Source organism: Papilio machaon, chromosome 10 (assembly GCF_912999745.1).
Source record: "Papilio machaon chromosome 10, ilPapMach1.1, whole genome shotgun sequence".
Classification (NCBI taxonomy): domain Eukaryota; kingdom Metazoa; phylum Arthropoda; class Insecta; order Lepidoptera; family Papilionidae; genus Papilio; species Papilio machaon.
The window spans coordinates 1,942,621-1,965,697 of NC_059995.1; the positions used below are offsets into that span (position 1 = coordinate 1,942,621).

At 34.5% G+C, this 23,077-nt stretch overlaps 1 protein-coding gene across 1 annotated transcript in view; it reads right to left on the reverse strand.

The window, feature by feature from the left end:
* LOC106713335 overlaps nt 1-23,077 on the reverse strand; it is a 105,462-nt gene that overhangs the window by 14,580 nt on the left and 67,805 nt on the right. Inside the window, exons 6-8 of the mRNA XM_045679886.1 lie at nt 3,702-3,863; nt 2,492-2,570; nt 1,815-1,918 (exon numbers count right to left, since the gene is read on the reverse strand). Of these exons, the coding sequence (XP_045535842.1) occupies nt 1,815-1,918; nt 2,492-2,570; nt 3,702-3,863 (345 nt within the window). The remainder of the gene's footprint in view (nt 1-1,814; nt 1,919-2,491; nt 2,571-3,701; nt 3,864-23,077) is intronic.

The following is a 23,077-nucleotide window of genomic DNA, read 5'->3' on the forward strand; positions in this document are numbered from 1 at the left end:
GAATCGGTGTTTAAATATTTCGTAACATAAGTCACTAGAAATAAATCGTAGTAACAACTAGCTATCGCCTGTGACTACGTCCGCGCGGATTAAAAAAAAGTAGCCTATGTGTTCTTCCAGACTATGCTCTTCCTCTATATCAAATTTCATCGAGATACATTAAGTCACCGTTCTGGAGATACCTTCAAACAAACATCCATCCATCTATACATTCGTATTTATAATATTAGTAAGAAGTAAGATTTTAGCTAACTTTTTATATTAGACTAAATTCATGTGTATTCCTGATTTGTTTAATATACTAGTATGACATAAATTGATTTACGTAGAACATCGAATAAATTTTGCAAAGCAAAAATTTCTAACAGACCGTTATGTTTTACATTCGTTCTCTAAATAAAGGAATATTCCTTTTACTGTGGTGAAATTGCGCCAGTCTATTCAAATACCTGCGTCGAGTTTTATTTCATACGAACAAACGAAGCTCGAAAGAGTCGATGCCAATTTTTCACTCTTCAATATTTTCAGAGGCGAATAGCGAGGCGATCGTTGCCCATAGACATCCGTAAATGCAGAGCGTTGCCTACCTTTAATCAACGGAGAAGGGGACGCAAAGAAAGAGAATATTTGTCCTTCCTATGCGTCCCCTCTTCTGCCAAATCCACTTCCCCTTCCCATCCTTCCCTAATAAGAAAAAGGTGGTAAGGGAAAGAGCACTAAAATTAGGCCTCCGTCACCACACTCATCAGGCGAAATTGCTTAAACTTCACGCCTGTCTTCAGTTTAGTCGTGGTATTTCACCGCTCGACCCGGGCCATTCGTGCACCTAATAAACATTGTTGTTGCGGGATCAACTACTGTTTCCATAGCTTTGTGATACATTCTAGGTCGAGTCCTAACATTACAATACCTTTAAATATAATTAAAACAAACACTTTTGAAGCCCTGACGAATATCTTTCCGTGAGTATTGCGGACAGTATGTAAGGGCGAGGTTACATTCGTGACACGCGATGCTTTTAAATACTTTTAGTTAGGCACAATGCGAAGCGGCGGGGGGCATAATGGACCTTGCATAGTAACACACTTCGATAAGGCCGCTGTTTTTTATGATACGCCAAGTCTGCGATAACCATGAAAATATTTTTCTTTTAAGTAATATATTGAGAGAACGTAAAATTTAATGAAAATTTTCTTTTTAACTAGAAATAACGCGGTTCTTAACACACGAATTCTACCAGTAATTTAGATTCTAAGAGATACAATATAAAAGCAAAGTAAAAAAACACAATCAATATACGAATAAAGTTAAGATTTCATACAGTTTTGATATAAAATAAGATTGTATGATTCTTGTATGTTTGTTCATTCGTATAAAGTGATAAACAAGGTACCTTTGTTTATGGTAAGGTATTTTCCTATCATCGATAAGTAGCCATTTCTCTCACTATGTTGTTGGATAAATTTTAAGGTGAAAAACCCTATAACGTATCAAGAGTTTTGTCTTCTGGGAGAAGAAAAATCCAACCATAAAACTCTCTTTAGTAATAAAACACAGTAAGTTGATGACCAAACTATGGACACCTTTGTGATGTATCACAAAATAGATTTCATTTGTTTTGGGTTATTTAGTATTTTATGTATAATTCAAATATTTATGGCGGTTTGTCTGAGAACGCATGATTGCGGGTGGAAAAAAGCGTTCGTGAAAGTGTTCTGCACAGCATTTCGAGCAAAATTACAAGCCAAAATTAAGTTTGAATGGTACATTACTTTTTACTAGTAATCTTATTTAGTACAATTTCTAATACTCACACTGGGATCCTTCTTTGGCACCAAACTCCATGAGCATTCTTGCGAGCTGTCTATTGTTGGCCAACACCGCAACGTCCAGCGGTGATAGACCGTCTGGGTTGAGACTGAAAACAAAAACACTTAATTATTGGTAGAAATTTACTCTCATTCTTTTAGTCCAGTCTGCGTCAGTTTGGGTATTGGTATAATTTTTTTTTTTTTTTTTAAATCATAAGGTGGCAAACGAGCAAGCGGTCACCTGAATCCGCCGAAACAGCGCAGCGACCGCTGCCCATACACATCCACAATTGCCTACCTTTAATCGAGAGAGAAGGCGAGAGGGGGGATTCACAGAAAGAGGATTTATACTATTCCTATGCGTCCCCTCCTCCGTCAAATCCACTTCTCCTTCACATCCTTTCCTTATAAGATAAGGGTGGGAAGGGAACGTGGACTAAAATTTTATGATGTATGTTTTAAATTTTTTAACATATTACTTTCTTATCTGAATGCCTTCTAATGAAATTAATAGATTGTCTGGTAGTTGTGATATAGTCGTTCATGGAGGTAATTATCAAACATCTTTTGTCATAGAAACGCACGAAACCGAGTATAAAAAATTATGATATAACAAACGAATATTGAATGTTACAGTAATAATAATTAGATATATATTATATAAATGTAATGCGGTTTACCTGTTGACGTCCACATCTGTAGACTCGAGGATGTTACGAGCTTTGTCCAAGTAGCCATGTTCAACTGCAGCGAACAATGCTGAAACAAATGCAACATTAAGCATACTTATTGTTACTAACTATCGTAAATTAAGGTAAATAATGGACATATGTCGTTATCGTAATCCAATAATCACAAATTTTTGCTAATTTAAGATAGTTTTTGTATTAAATATTAAATTTAACATTTCTAAGGATCGCTGTAGTAATCGAGACACTTTGAGTACATTTCACCACCGTGGATAACCTCATTGAAACTTTCCTACACTTGCAACTCTATAAATAAATGCTGATAAATTAAGGTAAACCAATCAAATAAGGTAAACTAAATTTGGGTTATTTATTCACCACATGGAAATATTAAAGGAATAAAGGAAAATAAATTAATTAGCAACAGAAATAATTATGAAATAAGTTGATTAATAATGGTCAAAAATATTTGTAGTACACTGAATCTTTTCAGCAGATTACATTAACATTGTTAGAGACAGCAGCTGCATTTGTTACTGCAGGAATAGCCTCGACCGACAGTTTACGACAAAGAAGACATGCGTCAAGTGGAAGTATTTCCGAGTTGCGTTTGATAAAGGGTGTTTCCCCTTCCCAATCTTTTCTAATAAGGAAAGTATGGGAAGAGGAAGACCAACGGTTAATAGTAAGTATACTAATCTTTCAGGAGTACTGTTGTTTTCAATTGCGTCATATTGTATTCGTAAAATGAAAGAAATGTTGGATGATAAATCTTGTCTAAGTAGGTTATCAAGGAATTAAGTAACAGTGACAAATCTGAAGAAAGGTTCATATTTTGTTTGTTATCATACATTGTCAATGTTCAGCTCAGATTCTGTCATAGTCGAATTTCACTAACGATATATTTGTATTGTCCGGTCCGGTCTTATTTCGCACGGGTAGATAATTATTTCTTAAATATTTTACAATAATAATATAGCCTATGTTATTCCGTGATAATGTAGCTTTCTAATGTTAAAATAATGGTTGAAATCGGTTCAGTAGTTTTGGAGTTAATTTAGAGTATTTGAGTTAATTAAAATACACATACACCAAAACGTTTCAGCATCTATAGTCCGTATTTACACAATTATATAAAAACAAAAATAAAAAATCAACAAAACGGAAATTAAAAAAAAACAACGAAAATAAAAAAAAATACCCTGCAAATGTATGTTAACTTGTGCGAGCTTGTTTTGGTGCGCGCGCGCATCCCTTTGCTGTCGCCGCGCCGCCTTGTCGAGCGTGGCGGGGAGCGGGGCGCAGGCGCTCAGTGACGGTAGCTCCCCCGCGCACCCCTCCAACAGCCCGCCGTACTGCAGCTCTAGGGGACAAGCCACCTCGTATAAAAACAAAAAAAATACAAAATAAAGAAAAAAAAACAAAAATTTATAAAAATAAAACTTATCTACGAGTATAAAATAAAACTTAATCTATAAAATAAGTATAAAAATTATTAACTTAGACATCTTTTGTTACGAAATCGAACGAGTTGACGTAATATCTGAAAAATATTTGTAAACTACCAATAGTGGGAAAAATCTTAGTATTTTTAATTGAAAAATATTTCCGTTACTTTAGTATTTAGGTGCAAATATTTTTACAATTGTTGGTATTCTTATGTTATATCTATTACGAGTTTTTTTTTTATCCTTTATAACTCACAAAACTCTGACATTTTCCTTTAACTATTAGCGCGGGTGTTTAATTTAATGAAACGGGTAACAGGGGCGGTAAGAAGAGCTTAAGAAGGATCTCAGCGTAACTGATGAAATTACCCTCCTTCGTCAAATTAAATTAGTCTTAACACGAAGTTGTAAAAATATCTTGTAGGCACATTATAGAATTACGATAAATTTATACGTTAGAAGAAAAATAAAAGAAAACGTTAAAAGTATGCAAAATGTTAAAAGATTCCTCCAATTATTACACCTCCGAAACAAATAACATAAATCCTATCAATGATCTTTTTTCTATACTTTTTAAATACCTAAGATATTCTATTTTATTCTTAAGTCTATGGCTTCTACCAATGCAAAGGACCTTCAACGCACCAGTTTTGAATTGTCAAAAATGACGACAAGGTTCGATCCTAACCTCGAATATCAATAGCCTTATTTGGCAGCAATAACACATACGATTAGGCTTGCAGTCAACGCAAGGTGAACTGTCCACACTACGGAATACATACGAGATTTATGCACGTGTCGGAAACATATAAATAATTTGTGATAATGATTGCTTCATCTATAAACAGTCAAGTCTCTCGATGTTGAATTAATCAATGTTAATCTATACTAAAACTAGATTGCAAGTCAAGTGCTTAACCCCTAGAGCGTCGGTTGCCGGTGCAATCTGCAGGTCTTGGGTTCGAATCCCGCCATGTACCAATCTATTTTTCGAGTTTCGATTTACATATGTACATTTATCCGACGTTCTTACGGTGAAGGAAAACATCGTGATGCAACCTGCACATATCTGAGAAGAAATTCAAAGATATGTGTGAAGTGAACCAACCCGCACTTGGCCACCGTGGTTGACTATGGGACTAGTCACCCATAACTTAGGGTAGGCTACGAGCCCCTCGATGGGGACGTATAGTGAGCTGATGATGATGAATCTCTACTAAGTTTCAACGTCGTAAATTCTGAAACTGCCTATAAGAATGGAACTTTTTTGCATATGACGATATTAAAGGAAGGTTACGAGGTTTCGTCGAAGAACTATATGTCGCAATAAAGTAAGACAGATAATCTAAATATAGATAGAACATAGCGCTTATTACTTTAGTATTTCTATAAAACCGCAAATAGTAAGTGATGAGAAACTCAATTTACACACGTCGGACATAAAAATAATTTTGTCGCCCATTTCATTTATAACCATAGTTTATTAATCCATGGATAAAACATATCCATTGTCAAGTTATCATTTCCCAGTAAACTGTATAGGTGAAAGGTTTCCATTGTTTGGTACGGCACGATATTGTTTCCAGGACTCGTGACTGCGTGCGTTTACATCGCGTGGTTGATCGTTACTTAACGCACGTACTTACGGCAAAAACACTGAAAGCAATAGTGATGTGCTTGTATCGCCTGACACACGCGGCGGAAGTCGCGAGGCGAACGAGGCCGCACGGAACACGGCTCAACCTAAATTGGTCATCTAGTCCGACTACTATCGGAAGTTACCACCATAACTCACTGCTTAGTTGGAACTTCGAATGATCACGCCTGAGAAATAGAAACTTCGACTGTTTTCCGACGTTTGTAATTTTAATCTGTATTAAGACACACACGGACACAATTAGCAGTTAAGAATTTAAAAAATAATTTTGAATTTCGTACTGACCGTTTAGAATAAACAAAAATATAAAAAGTTTGAATTTGTAACTGACCGCAAGTGAAGAAATCGACCATGTCACTCCATTGCAGTATCATTGTTGCAACTGAGGAGGTCGCACGGTTTCGGAGCTCTCCGCGCCGTCATTGTGTGTGCCTATCTCAATCTGTGTCGTCATCGTTTAACATCTCGCGTTTTGGAAAGCGGAGGTGTCTAACAGGAGTGCAAGTTCATTGTTTTTATTAATACCAAGATAGCATTGTCTGAAATCTTTAACGGAGTCGAACACATCTGACAGGTATCGACAGCAAAACAAGAGCCTCGATGATCTATAGACATTGTTATTGTATTCAATTCAGATGATTCATTGAGTTAGAATTTACGATATACTTTTAGTAAACGATAAATAAATCATATCGTAAGCCAATTATTCATTAGACGTGCAGACTGCGGATCCAGATAAATTTATAAACAAAAACTTAGGCACAAAAACCTTCAGCCATTAAAGATAAAAAAGGGACTTTCAACGAAAGGACGCGTAATGAGGACCAAGCGAGTGCCTAATCATTGCCAAATTACTGGCAAGGAGTGCCTAGGCGAAGGTCATTAGGTTTCTAGATCATAGCTTAAACTCTGTCCAATCATTATATATGAAAATTGTTAAGCTCTCTACACACCAGCGATTGTTTGTCGCGGTTACATAAGATCATGTGACCCTACCTTTGTTAGTTAACAAAAACGACAGATATGTTTAAATTTTATAATTATAATGAACAATAATGAGAATATACAAAGATTAGTATCTGAATGGTGTCAAGTTGCGGTAATCAAAATTGTTGAAATATCAAAAATTTGACTTAGGATTACAGATAAATATTTTTCTTAAATTATCTTATTAAAATAGAAACGCAAGCTTTAAAAAACTGTATTATTTGCATTATATAATAAAATTCATTGTATTATACAAAATTATATACACATAGTATTTATTCTATGAAAGGTCAAAATGCCGCCAACGTAGATATTAACGTGTTGGGGTCGAAATATTCGTCCTTTCAAACAATATACATATATCTTTTATATAACGAAGATTTAAGTGACATTATACAATATGTTTCTTTAATTACGGTACATATGTACAACATTTCGATTTATTCCTTCATGGAATGTTATTTAATATTTATTTATAACATACTATACAGTTTAGATGATATCATCAGACGTTTCACGAATTAATCTGTTTTACTTTACAGTTATCATTGCATGCTTTGTTAATATTTGAACATAGTGATGATCATTTGATATTTTGGAACGAAGTTCCTTATCGCGCGTTGTGAAAGGGGGCTAGACGGAAAAAATTCTTACGAAGAGTTGTCACGACACTTTTTGCTATAGTAAGCTATATTGCTATTGTAAGCTGTGCGGCGTCGCATGTTTCTCTGTCTGTCTCTCTCTTTCTCTCTCTTATAGAAAGCAAGCCAGATATTATCATTTCTATTTCGCATTGAAAAGTGTGGTGTCGCGACTTAAAAAAAAAAATATTACAATTCCTTCACTAATTAATCGAAAGGAACTTCGTTCCATCCGGGTGTCCCTTGACACCTCTCAAGTTTTTTGAATTTAGAATATTTTCGGGTTTTTGTTGCAAATATAGTTTTTTATTAGTTCGATTGATACAAATGTTTTTCGAAGGTATATAATATTACTAGCTGTCGCATGCGACTCCGTCCGCGCGCAGTTAAAAAAAAATGAAAAATAGATGTTGGCCGATTCTCAGACCTACTGAATATGTTCACAAAATTTCATGAGAATCGGTCAAGCCGTTTCGGAGGAGTACGGGAACGAAAACTGTGACACGAGAATTTTATATATTAGATATTCCATTTAGTACTGTATCCTAAATGACTAGGCCGATTTCCAAGAGTAAGGTTTCATTCGATTTCATTTATTTCAACATACTATATGACTATTTAATATTTTTCATTTTATAAGTCGTTAAAGTAAATATAGCTTACTAGTGTGTGTATGTCGCATACGTGTTGTCATAATTTTTATTCTTTAGTTCGTATCATTCCCACGGGCACACGGTGAAATGCTCGCATTTTTACACTCTAGCACAATACGATTGTTTTCTATTTCTTACAGCACCAGGGCGTTGATGTAAGAACAATATTAACACGATTAAACTTACGCATTGTTTCAATAGATGTATATCTTCACTAGCTGTCGCCCGCGACTCCTTACGCGCGGAATTAAAAAAAACATAATAAATAGCATAATCTGGAAGAACACCTTAGAGACTATGTTCTACATCTGTACCAAATTTTATCAAGATCCGTTGAACCGTTCCGTAGATACCTTCAAACAAACATCCATTCATCCATCCATCCATCTAAACATTCGCATTTAAAATATTAGTATGATAGCTGTTAATCTTACTAATATTACAGATGCGAATTTTTAGATGGATCGATAGATGGATGGATGTTCGTGACAGATAGTAATATAATAAATTTATTTATTTAGATTTTTCTTTAAAATTAACAATCTACAATTGAGAGAGTTGTTATGTTGAAGCAATGCATGAAAACGTAATTACGATAAACAACTTAAGGAATTTCACTTAACTCTAATTTCACAAAGGTAAGTCTGAATAAATCCGAACAGTAACACTAAACTTTCGACATCCTGTTACGTCGCACTCAATGGCGCGTGTATAATTTGTGAGCCACTTCAATGCTTGCGAAGTTATTATTTCGGCGTATAAAGACAGTACGTAAGTAAACTAGTTCACTACCTACCATAGATAATACTAATTAAAATGACGTCATCAAATTTTCGAAAGGATAATATTCTATATTCAAAACTTAAATACTCATAGACAAAAAAAGTTTTTTTTTATGCTAAGCACAAAAAATTCTTGCTCTTGGCAAAATACAGACAATTCTGTCAATTCAATGTTATTCCAGCAATTGTTCACGCTTAAGATCAGGTAAGCTGTTTTTTTACCCGTAGCTAAAGAAACAATTGTAAATAAATATGAAAATTCACCAAATATGTCTCTCTTCGAGGATTTGCGAGGCATAAGTTTCGAGTAAAGAGTTTTTTTGTTACTTTATACCATTAAGGTATCGACATTACGTAAAAATACATTATGAAGCAGTTTATACAGTTAAATTGCTTTGTTTTTGCCCGCCTGATGGAAGGGCAATAACTGTTCCATTACCCTTCTTTTACATTAACGGCTTGACCGATTCTAAAAAGTGAGCTGTAATTTGATCCGTATTCTTTCCTAGCATAATTTTTTATACATCATAAGGTAGCAAACGAGCGATCGGTCTCCTGAATTCGCCAAAATAGCGAAGAGAACCCTGCCTATGGACTTTTGGGATTGCAGATGCGTTGCCTACCTCTAATCGAAGAGGGAGGGGACGCACAGAAAGAGAATATCATCAGACAAAATGCAGAATTCTTTCTACTTCACACATGTCTTCAGAGTGATATTTCACCGGGCGAGCCGACTGATTCGAGCAACAGATGTTGCATCTACCACTGATAATATAGGGTTATATCATTCAAGCTTTGTTTACTGATTAATAATTGAATATCGTACGGAACCATAAGCATTAATCTTTCGTAAGTTTCCACTATGCTTCCCACTCAATTTCTATGTAAAAACCAAGATAACAATATGTTGTTGTACATGTCTTTCAGCAGTGAAAACACGGGGTTATAAATCCTTTCACTTGTCTACAGTATAGGGGCGAATGACATCCACTTCATCACGTTCCGATGTCCACTCGGAATGAATTAGCACGGATTATACACGCGACTTGCGTGCGCAAGGAAATGACGATTTTACACAAACTACACCCAACAAAAAAATAAATTTACTGTCGTACTCAAAAATACTATTTGGTAACAAACAGAGACCCTTAGGGTAGATTTTTATAGTGAAATTACACTGAGGTAGACCACATATGACTCTGTGTACAGAAAAGGCATTAAGAAATCATATTAGAAGATAAGTTATTCAATTAGAATTATTTATTTATGATTTCATCCAGTATTTTACCGGCCGATAGCATTGGATGGCAAAACATAACAAAATGGAGTTTTTCTTTTTTAGTTTTAACTTACACATTTCTAAATAAATAATACTTATTAATGTCGTAGGCAAAAACAAGTGTATATTCGATTTAACAAAAATTCTGTAAAACAAAGCGCTTGGATCATTCTCAAATAAGATAATGGACAAACCAAAAACTCTTAACTAACTTGGACCTTACGCAATAAGAATCAAAATACAACAGACGGTAAGTGGATTCGTAATTATTAAAGTATAGGATGCTTGGGCGTCGTTACCGTTGTTCTTAGAAAACAATACCTGGATGTAATTGTAAACCAGTTCAGCCACCGACAATGCTTTATATTCGAAGGGACGATATGTCAAGAATTGGTGAACCGTTCATTCGAATTGATATAATATGAATACACTGAAGAAACATTCGTGCAAATATATAATGCTATCCCTATCATTTTATTTTAATAAATTGAGATGAAAATAATAAGGAGACCATTAGTGAACTACTTTGTGGCGACAGTTAGATATCGTTGAAAGATGAAAGCTTTTCGTTCTGGCTTCTTTTAAATCTATCTATACATCTATAAAGGTTCGCTTGTTACGTGTACCCTAATTTTAGACATTTTAATAAATCTTTCCTCCTTTTTTATCCTCATTGAACCTAGACCTAACAGTTAAATTTAATATTAATATTGCAACCGTAACTGCAATTATTAAGACATTAATAAAAGTGTTTTTGATTGTGCAATAATTAATATTTTTTATCGATATAGATTTCAGTCTCAATTATACGTTGTTACATATACAACAGAGTATCTGGTGTATAGACATATTTTAATATTCCCAATCGTCACATACCAAAGCTTATTTAACATGCAATAACCGCTATATTTTATGAGTTTAATGTAAATACGTACTGAGATAAGAAGGCGAGTGCGGCGTAAGGGCGAGCTTCCTTTCTTTAGGTGGCGTGCTGTACACAAATGCATGGTTGACGCAGCCGTGGCTCTGGGTTACACTCAGCTCACTCTCAGAGCCTCTCCTCGTACGCTGCGGTACACTCGCTTCCGTCATCGACTTTGCAGACTCAGATTTTCCAACGATCTTCAATTTCTTCTTCGTTTTATCCTTAATCGGAGAATGTATGTGCAGTATCGCTGCGGCTTTCGGCGGCACTTTTTGCGGCGGCAGTAGTTCCTTCGCCGACACACTTTTTTGCTTTTTATTTAAAAATATATCACTAAATTTCGCCTTCTCCACTTTCCTGTGCTGCTGCGGCTTCATCGTGAGGTCTATGTTACCGCTCTTTCGCCTCTGCTTGGCCAATTCCGGCTTCCGTTTCGCCATTATCGGTGTCTTCGATCTGTAAGTTCCCTCAAGACCCGTGTAAGCGATGCTGTTGTCAGCGTCGCACCAAATATGCTTCGAGAATACGATGTCTCGCTTGGTTTCAATGTCTTCCGATTGTTCGCCGTCTTTAGCGGACCGCCAACGGTTGCCTATCAATCGTAGGGAAGCGCGGACGGATCGGGTCCTTCGCAGGCCTCCTTGTTCTCTCTTGAACTTGTCGAGGAGCATCTCCATAGCCCTGCGAGGGGGGAGGCGCGCGGGGCCGTGGGCATGGCACGTCACTGTCGACTACGCGCACGCTATTCACTATAACTATAGTTACGCGAGCCGATGTTTCCGACGTTCACTCGAAGCGGTGTCGGTCGGTCGAATGCTGCCTGTTTACAACAATTCGACAACTATCAGCTATGCACCCGGCGAGGCCCGACTATTGTGTCCCGTGCTGCTGCCGCGGTCCTCAGGTCGACTGCTCCCATTCGCGCAATCTCGAGATTTGATAAGATACGTATGTAAAACCTGATACGTGTGTTTAAAGATCGTACATGTCACCGACTCTGTGATTTGTACCGTGACGTAGAACAATGATAAACGTAAACGAGGCACTTAAATAGTAAAATTCGTGCACTGGCTTTGCGTATAGCATAGGTACTGGATTTCGTTTCTCAATCGCATGGACAATGTTGGGTGGTGATTTACAACAGCAATTACTGTTTACGCGCGGCTGTCTCAATAAGCCGCTTTGATCAAGCTTACCTCGATCATTATAGGTGGAGTTTAATTATATACTGCTTAAATGTTGCCGTAAGGTCGGAAAACGTGAATTGTTTAAGAGCATATTGCGTTTGCGACAGTGTATTCAATGTGCAAAATTTTCACATAATCACAATGCTATACTCTACGTAACGGTTACCGTATGTTGAATATTTTGTTACTTGCAAAATAAACGGACGAAGACGTATTTAAATGTAATAATTAACCTACTCTGTGAGAATAATTGTTATCGTCTACTATAACTATACGCAATATATAAAGACGCGGGACTAATTAGCCTATTTTAACATTTCATAAAATTTTAAAGAAATATAGATATGTAACAAATATTGCGACATAATTTTACCCAATTTAAAAGTGAAGATAAGAATGAGTTATTACTTTAATAATTGATCCTAGTAGTAACAAACTTCAGACCTACATTCTATTTGTTTAATTATAAGCTTCGATTAATAACACATTTAAGAAAGCTTGAAATCGCTACGGTGTTTTCTTTATTTTTCCTTTGAATATACATTTTCACTAAGATGGACAAGTTACCAAGTAAATTTTGAATTTGAGACAAGTTAAAGTATTTGATCTGAGCTCAGTAGAGGGGATGTCTATTCAAGGATATACGTACTTTGGAATCGGATTTTGCGGAATTTCACGAATTCGCTTTCCCGGCCCTGTCCACTGGTGAAATTGGAATTCGTTCGATTTTTTCAACTTCGAAAAGTTCTATGTTTTTTTTTTGTGAACACTATTTTTTTAGGTTGTAAAAATATCTAAATACATTAAATTGTATTTATCCAAAAGGTCAAGTTAAAATTAAAATAGTTTCACGACTGTTTGATCCTTAAAATAGGAGTAAGTATAAATTAACTGCCGAACTTAGGCTGAAATTTATAGTCGGTACTCGGACTTAGCTCCGACTTGACTTAGGTTTATCTTATGGCAAACTCATCTAAGCATTTGCTTAAAGTTATCTCAGATTCGAATTTATAGTCGTTCTGGGCTGAGATTTTGCCAGTGTTGCCAATTTAGCATATTTTATGCAAAATTTGGCAGAATTTTAGGACATTTAGCACATTTTTCTTCATTTAGCATATATCATTATTTTTATTACCATATTAACTTATATAGATATAAATGAAATTTAAAAATGAACATGATGCATTTTAGACGTATTCAAGAAATCACGAGGTAATGATTATATATTTTTTAATATAATTTAGTTCGGCATTCATAACAACGAGTATAGCAGATCCACTTTAATAGGCCACATTTAATACTTGGAGGACTTTTTAAAAAGATAGTATATTTAGACATATTATAACAGGTCTTTAAGCACATTTTGAAGAAGCCGAGGTGGCAACAGTAATTTTGCTAAGCAAGGGAGTTTTACAAAAGTTTCTATTCGCACAATATCTTCTTGGTACTTCTCAGTATTTAGAAAAAATATATTTAAAATACATGATCCATATATCATTTAACTTATTAATTTAATCGAATAGTTGTATTCATTTATAATTTGCTATCGAAATTATAAGCAAAACGACGAAATTAACATTTTTAAATTAACACTTTTGCAAAATTATGGTTAGGTATACGGTAGAACGGAACGAGATTATTTGACTTGTCACAGTAAATGACAACGTCAAACCCATAACCTATTTAATTTTGTTATTGTTGAGGTTACTAGAGATCCATTTTATGCATTTCTTCTGGATTTTGGTTTATCTACCTGGACATACAAAGATTCTATCCTTTGACGTTTACCCTGGACTCGTATTCTTATGGGCTTTCCATACTTTATCATTCATTTGGATTTGGCTAACGAACTAACAAAGATTTTCGAATGGATTTTATTGAACGGACAAATTGGATATTGTCTCGAATAGATAAAATTAACAAGCTTGGAACATCGCCTCAACTGGTAAATATGATCAGTACCGGCAATAAGTAATACTATATTTATTTTTTCTGCTAATAAAAATAATCATGTATACTTTAGAAGAAACCTTTTTCTTTGGTATTATTTTTTCTACTAATTTTCTTCTTTCTGTTGTAGACTGTTTGTGGATATTTTCCAGGCTTAAGCCAACCTACACTGTACGTCATCATAAATAAAGTTTCAAGAAAATTGAGTCAACTTCTACCGCAATTTATACGTTTCCCTATCCACCTATATACGCAAATTGGAATAATCGGGTAGCACTAACAACCTGCATGGCCTGAACAATATTCTTAATAAATATATATGTATATTAAAAAATATATTTGTTCTTAAATATTCAGAATATGGTTTTTGTTTGTTTATTTTATTGTAGCAATCCATGTCGTAAGCAAAATTGAAATCCTTTGAAGCGAGAAAGAAGTATTTGTAAGAGTAGGCAGGTACAAAATCCTTGGAAACGGAGTGGTCATCAGGTGAATCCAAAATATATAAAAAAGGTTCAAAGTACGCACATACTCCGAAACAACCATAACAATGACAAATCCATATTGATATAATGCCAAATGCCTATTAGTAAACTCCTTCGAAATCTTAGAACAGTGGTAAACACCAGCAACAACAATATCTTTTGCACGAATGGGTCGGCTCGCCCGGTGAAATACCACGACCACACAGAAGATAGGCGGAAATGGAAGTAATTCCTAGTTTCGTCTGATGAATGGGCGTATCTGAGGCCTATGTTTAGTCCTCTTCATTATTCCACCCTTTTCTTATAAGGAAAGGATGGGAAGGGGAAGAGGATTTGACGGAGGAGTGGATGCCTAGGAAGGGGAAATATACCCTTTCTGTCCCTCCATCGATTATATGTAGGCAACGTATCTGCAATTACGGATGCATATATTATACGAATTTAAAAGTAGTCGAGAAACGTGTCAGATTTCGCTAAGGCTGAAATTTATAGTCGGTACTCGGACTTAGCTCCGACTTGACTTAGGTTTATCTTATGGCAAACTCATCTAAGCATTTGCTTAAAGTTATCTCAGATTCGAATTTATAGTCGTTCTTGGCTGAGATTTTGTCAGTGTTGCCAATTTAGCATATTTTATGCAAAATTTGGCAGAATTTTAGGACATTTAGCACATTTTTCTTCATTTAGCATATATCATTATGTTTAATACCATATTAACTTATATAGATATAAATGAAATTTAAAAATGAACATGATGCATTTTAGGCGTATTCAAGAAATCACGAGGTAATCATTATATATTTTTTAATATAATTTAGTTCGGCATTCATAACAACGAGTATAGCAGATCCACTTTAATAGGCCACATTTAATACTTGGAGGACTTTTTAAGAAGATAGTATATTTAGGCATATTATAACAGGTCTTTAAGCACATTTTGAAGAAGCCGAGGTGGCAACAGTGATTTTGCTAAGCAAGAGAGTTTGACAAAGTTTCTATTTGCACAATATCTTCTTGGTACTTCTCAGTATTTAGAAAAAATATATTTAAAATACATGATCCATATATCATTTAACTTATTGATTAAATCGAATCATTATATTTATTTATAATTTGCTAGCGAAATTATAAGCAAAACGACGAAATTAACATTATTAAATTAACACTTTTGTAAAATTATGGTTAGGTATACGGTAGAAAGGAACGAGATTATTTGACTTGACAAAGTAAATGACAACGTCAAACAAATAACAACAAAATTAATTAGATTTTGTTATTGTCGAGATTAATATCTTAATTTTTGTTGACTCTTGCATTCCATTACGCTTTTCTGTGCATTTCTTCTGGAATTTGGCTTATCTACCTGGACATATAAAGATTCCATCCTTTGATGTTTACCCTGGACCCGTATTCTTACGGACTTTCCATACTTTATCTTTAATTTTGATTTGACTAACGAATTAACAAAGATTTTCGAATGGATTTTATTGAACGGACAAATTGGATATTGTCTCGAATAGATAAAATTGACAAGCTTGGAACCCAATATTTGTTACATTTACACCATAGATCTTTACCTACGAGTATATCAGCTAAACGTGAATACAAGAGAGCCCCGTATAAAATACGTATGGACAATGTTCATTAACTCTGTACTAATTTTCTCCTTTCTGTTGTAGACTGTTTGTGGTGATTAACCAGGCTTAAGCCAACCTACACTGTACGTCATCATAAATAAAGTTTCAAGAAAATTGAGTCAACTTCTACCGCAATTTTATACGTTTCCCTATCCACCTACATACGCAATTCGAAGAATTGGGTAGCACTAAAAACCTGCGTGGCCTGAACAATATTTTTCTTAATAAATAAATATTAATAAATATATTTCTTCTTAAATGTTCAGAATATGGTTTTTGTTTGTTTATTTTATTGTAGCAATCCATGTCGTAAGCAAAATTGAAATCCTTTGAAGCGAGAAAGAAGTGTTTGTAAGAGTAGGCAGGTACAAAATCCTTGGAAACGGAGTGGTCATCAGGTGAATCCAAAATATATAAAAAACACAAAACAACAATATCTTTTGCACGAATGGGTCGGCTCACCCGGTGAAATACCACGACCACACAGAAGACAGGTGGAAATAGAAGTAATTCCTTGTTTCGTCTGATGAATGGGCGTATCTGAGGCCTATGTTTAGTCCTCTTCATTATTCCACCCTTTTCTTATAAGGAAAGGATGGGAAGGGGAAGAGGATTTGACGGAGGAGTGGATGCCTAGGAAGGGGAAATATACCCTTTCTGTCCCTCCATCGATTATATGTAGGCAACGTATCTGCAATTACGGATGCATATATTATACGAATTTAAAAGTAGTCGAGAAACGTGTCAGATTTCGCTAAGGCTGAAATTTATAGTCGGTACTCGGACTTAGCTCCGACTTGACTTAGGTTTATCTTATGGCAAACTCATCTAAGCATTTGCTTAAAGTTATCTCAGATTCGAATTTATAGTCGTTCTTGGCTGAGATTTTGTCAGTGTTGCCAATTTAGCATATTTTATGCAAAATTTGGCAGAATTTTAGGACATTTAGCACATTTTTCTTCATTTAGCATATATCATTATGTTTAATACCATATTAACTTATATAGATATAAATGAAATTTAAAAATGAACATGATGCATTTTAGGCGTATTCAAGAAATCACGAGGTAATCATTATATATTTTTTAATATAATTTAGTTCGGCATTCATAACAACGAGTATAGCAGATCCACTTTAATAGGCCACATTTAATACTTGGAGGACTTTTTAAGAAGATAGTATATTTAGGCATATTATAACAGGTCTTTAAGCACATTTTGAAGAAGCCGAGGTGGCAACAGTGATTTTGCTAAGCAAGAGAGTTTGACAAAGTTTCTATTTGCACAATATCTTCTTGGTACTTCTCAGTATTTAGAAAAAATATATTTAAAATACATGATCCATATATCATTTAACTTATTGATTAAATCGAATCATTATATTTATTTATAATTTGCTAGCGAAATTATAAGCAAAACGACGAAATTAACATTATTAAATTAACACTTTTGTAAAATTATGGTTAGGTATACGGTAGAAAGGAACGAGATTATTTGACTTGACAAAGTAAATGACAACGTCAAACAAATAACAACAAAATTAATTAGATTTTGTTATTGTCGAGATTAATATCTTAATTTTTGTTGACTCTTGCATTCCATTACGCTTTTCTGTGCATTTCTTCTGGAATTTGGCTTATCTACCTGGACATATAAAGATTCCATCCTTTGATGTTTACCCTGGACCCGTATTCTTACGGACTTTCCATACTTTATCTTTAATTTTGATTTGACTAACGAATTAACAAAGATTTTCGAATGGATTTTATTGAACGGACAAATTGGATATTGTCTCGAATAGATAAAATTGACAAGCTTGGAACCCAATATTTGTTACATTTACACCATAGATCTTTACCTACGAGTATATCAGCTAAACGTGAATACAAGAGAGCCCCGTATAAAATACGTATGGACAATGTTCATTAACTCTGTACTAATTTTCTCCTTTCTGTTGTAGACTGTTTGTGGTGATTAACCAGGCTTAAGCCAACCTACACTGTACGTCATCATAAATAAAGTTTCAAGAAAATTGAGTCAACTTCTACCGCAATTTTATACGTTTCCCTATCCACCTACATACGCAATTCGAAGAATTGGGTAGCACTAAAAACCTGCGTGGCCTGAACAATATTTTTCTTAATAAATAAATATTAATAAATATATTTCTTCTTAAATGTTCAGAATATGGTTTTTGTTTGTTTATTTTATTGTAGCAATCCATGTCGTAAGCAAAATTGAAATCCTTTGAAGCGAGAAAGAAGTGTTTGTAAGAGTAGGCAGGTACAAAATCCTTGGAAACGGAGTGGTCATCAGGTGAATCCAAAATATATAAAAAACACAAAACAACAATATCTTTTGCACGAATGGGTCGGCTCACCCGGTGAAATACCACGACCACACAGAAGACAGGTGGAAATAGAAGTAATTCCTTGTTTCGTCTGATGAATGGGCGTATCTGAGGCCTATGTTTAGTCCTCTTCATTATTCCACCCTTTTCTTATAAGGAAAGGATGGGAAGGGGAAGAGGATTTGACGGAGGAGTGGATGCCTAGGAAGGGGAAATATACCCTTTCTGTCCCTCCATCGATTATATGTAGGCAACGTATCTGCAATTACGGATGCATATATTATACGAATTTAAAAGTAGTCGAGAAACGTGTCAGATTTCGCTAAGTCAACGATTTTGGTGACTTAGCATTTGCTAAGCAAACGTCTAAGGTAAGCTTAGCATGTGACTATAAATTTCAAACTGGTAAGATAAGTCTAAGCAAAGTCCGAGTACCGACTATAAATTTCAGCCTTAGTCAACGATTTTGGTGACTTAGCATTTGCTAAGCAAACGTCTAAGGTAAACTTAGCATATGACTATAAGGCTGAAATTTATAGTCGGTACTCGGACTTAGCTCCGACTTGACTTAGGTTTATCTTATGGCAAACTCATCTAAGCATTTGCTTAAAGCTATCTCAGATTCGAATTTATAGTCGTTCTGGGCTGAGATTTTGTCAGTGTTGCCAATTTAGCGTATTTTATGCAAAATTTGGCAGAATTTTAGTACGTTTAACACATTTTTCTTCATTTAGCATATATCATTATTTTTATTACCATATTAACTTTTATAGGTATAAATAAAATTTAAAAATGAACATGATGCATTTTAGACGTATTCAAGAAATCACGAGGTAATCATTATATATTTTTTAATATAATTTAGTTCGGCATTCATAACAACGAGTATAGCAGATCCACTTTAATAGGCCACATTTAATACTTGCAGGACTTTTTAAAAAGATAGTATATTGAGGCATATTATAACAGGTCTTTAAGCACATTTTGAAGTAGCCGAGGTGGCAACAGTGATTTTGCTAAGCAACAGAGTTTTACAAAGTTTCTATTCGCACATTATCTTCTTGGTACTTCTCAGTATTTAGAAAAAATATATTTAAAATACATGATCCATATATCATTTAACTTATTAATTTAATCGAATAGTTGTATTTATTTATAATTTGCTATCGAAATTATAAGCAAAACGACGAAATTAACATTTTTAAATTAACACTTTTGTAAATTATGGTTAGGTATACGGTAGAACGGAACGAGATTATTTGACTTGACAAAGTAAATGACAACGTCAAACAAATAACAACAAAATTAATTAGATTTTGTTATTGTTGAGGTTAATATCTTTATTTTTGTTGACTCTTGCATTCCATTACGCTTTTCTATCATATTATGCATTTCTTCTGGAATTTGGCTTATCTACCTGGACATATAAAGATTCCATCCTTTGATGTTTACCCTGGACTAATTTGGATTTGACTAACGAACTAACAAAGATTTTCGAATGGATTTTATTGAACGGACAAATTGGATATTGTCTCGAATAGATAAAATTGACAAGCTTGGAACCCAATATTTGTTACATTTACACCATAGATCTTTACCTACAAGTATATCAGCTAAACGTGAATACAAGAGAGCCCTGTATAAAATACGTATGGACAATGTTCATTAACTCTGTACTAATTTTCTCCTTTCTGTTGTAGACTGTTTGTGGTGATTAACCAGGCTTAAGCCAACCTACACTGTACGTCATCATAAATAAAGTTTCAAGAAAATTGAGTCAACTTCTACCGCAATTTTATACGTTTCCCTATCCACCTACATACGCAATTCGAAGAATTGGGTAGCACTAACAACCTGCATGGCCTGAACAATATTTTTCTTAATAAATAAATATATATTAATAAATGTATTTCTTTTTAAATGTTCAGAATATGGTTTTTGTTTGTTTATTTTATTGTAGCAATCCATGTCGTAAGCAAAATTGAAATCCTTTAAAGCGAGAAAGAAGTATTTGTAAGAGTAGGCAGGTACAAAATCCTTGGAAACGGAGTGGTCATCGGGTGAATCCAAAATATATAAAAAAGCTCCAAAGTACGCACATTCTCCGAAACAACCATAACAATGACAAACCCATATTGATATATTGCCAAATGCATATTAGTAAACTCCTTCGAAATCGTAGAACAGTGGTAAACACCAGCCATCTTTTGCACGAATGGGTCGGCTCGCCCGGTGAAATACCACGACCACACAGAAGACAGGCGGAGATGGAAGTAATTCCTAGTTTCGTCTGATGAATGGGCGTGCCTGAGGCCTAAGTTTAGTCCTCTTCATTAGTCCACCCTTTTATTATAAGGAAATGATGGGAAGGGGAAGCGGATTTGACGGTGGAGTGGACGCCTAGGAAGGGAATATACTATTTCTGACCCTCCATCGATTAAATGAAGGCAACGTATCTGCAATTACGGATGTCCATAAGCGGCGGTCGCTTCGCTATTTCAACGAATTTAAATGTTCACCTGCTCATTTGCCACCTTATCGTATAAAAAAGTAGGCGAGAAACGTGTAAGATTTTGCTAAGTCAACGATTTTGGTGACTTAGCATTTGCTAAGCAAACGTCTAAGGTAAGCTTAGCATGTGATTATAAATTTCAAACTCGTAAGATAAGTCTAAGCAAAGTCCGAGTACCGATTATAAATTTCAGCCTTAAAGTCTTAGACGGTTACTTAAGCAGTGTCAGTTTATATTCTTCATACTAAATCTACACTAAGGAACTCTCTTAGCGAGCAATTAACAACACTGAGTGTGGCACTGACCTTTGGACAAGGACATCAAATTAAAAAAAAACTCTTTATTATACTTTCAAAACATTCATTGATAATAACAAAGTATATGTGTACGTATACATTTTACATGTAATTGATTACTAGTCAACGTATAAAATTATCACAAATTCACACGTATGGGAGTTAATTGCACCTTTTATATGGTATGATGTATTTATAGGGCATAGAACATGGTCATAAATATCGGGGCAAGATATCATACTTTAAACGCAGTTTCCTATCATACTGATTAGTTGAAGTACCGTAAACATACATAAATATACTACCTGTCGCCCGCGACTCCGTCCGCGCGCAGTTAAAAAAAACTTAATTGAGGTATAAAAAATAGATGTTGGCCGATTCTCATAGATACCGGATAAGCACAAAAAATTTCATCAAAATCGGTCAAGCCGTTTCGGAGGAGTATGGCAACGAAAACTGTGACACGAGAATTTTATATATTAGAAGTAACCGTACAATACCTGGAATCTACGCTGTGGAAACCCATGGTTAACAAAGACAAAACTACAATTAAGAGCACAGGTAAATGTTACTCTACCATTAACAAAACAAAAGACGTCTAATACGTATTTATTACTAGAAGTTAGGAATACCTTTCCCCTTCGAATATTTTATTCGTAATATAATTGTTATAAGCATAAAAGTCCGAACATTGCGACAGGAAGCAGGTGCCTCACCCTTTTTTTGTCCCCAGTTGTATTCAAGTTTTTATAACCCTCGAGTTGTAAGCATGGTCAGTTGATCCAAGATTTGAAAAAGATTGATTGAATCATACAGGTACTAACTGTTCTTATTTTTTAATAATCGAAAAATAATAATTGTAAGTATTTATATATAACTAGATAATATACAATTAAATTTTGATCCGAACATTGAGTTATGTTGCGTGATTTACACGATCCAAAAAACTTTATTGTCGAAGTTTATTAAATTAGTTTTAGGCAGTAAATTTTTGCCTGCGACTTCGTTCGCACAAAATTAAACAATACTTTGTAAATTATCTCTTCAACAAATATCCATTCATCTATATAAAAATTCGCATTTATAAAATTAGTAAGATAGGGAGGATCAATTTTACATTATTTAATTGATATCTTATGTTAAAATATACATGTATTTTACCCGGCGTTCGTATTCGAAACTTGAATTGTGTAAAAAAAAGAGATGCGAGTATTACTGGATTTCGTGAGAGATAAGTAACCATGAACATTAAAGGCGGAAGCAAATCTATGTCGTATGAACTATGATAATTATGCAAACAAGGCAAATGTTTGATACATTAATTTTTATTCTCACATGCATTCCTTTTCATATTATATAAAATAAGGCGCTATCGCCTTCGCATAAATGACCTTGAATTCCCTTCTCTGTTTTCTATGAACAAATCCTTTACAATTATTAAGCAAAATAGACATTTCTAACTGTAATGTAATTTATAATAAATATTTTTTCTTTTTTCCTATTTTATTTAACACAGTTAATTATTTAATTTTGTCTATTCCATGTTTACCGCGCGGTTCAATGTAATAATGCTGTTATTTTGATTCGCCTTGTCTATGACTAATTACTCAAACAAGATTGAGATTGAGTCCATTTATATTTAACTGTCCTAATATTTAATGATTCTAGCCAGAGTTGTGACCACAATTAATGACATTTTGATGTAAATAATAATTTGTTTAATTGGGTATAGTTTACCCAATTAAGCCAGTGTTGGAATTTCTATTGTAAATTATAATGTATCGTTTA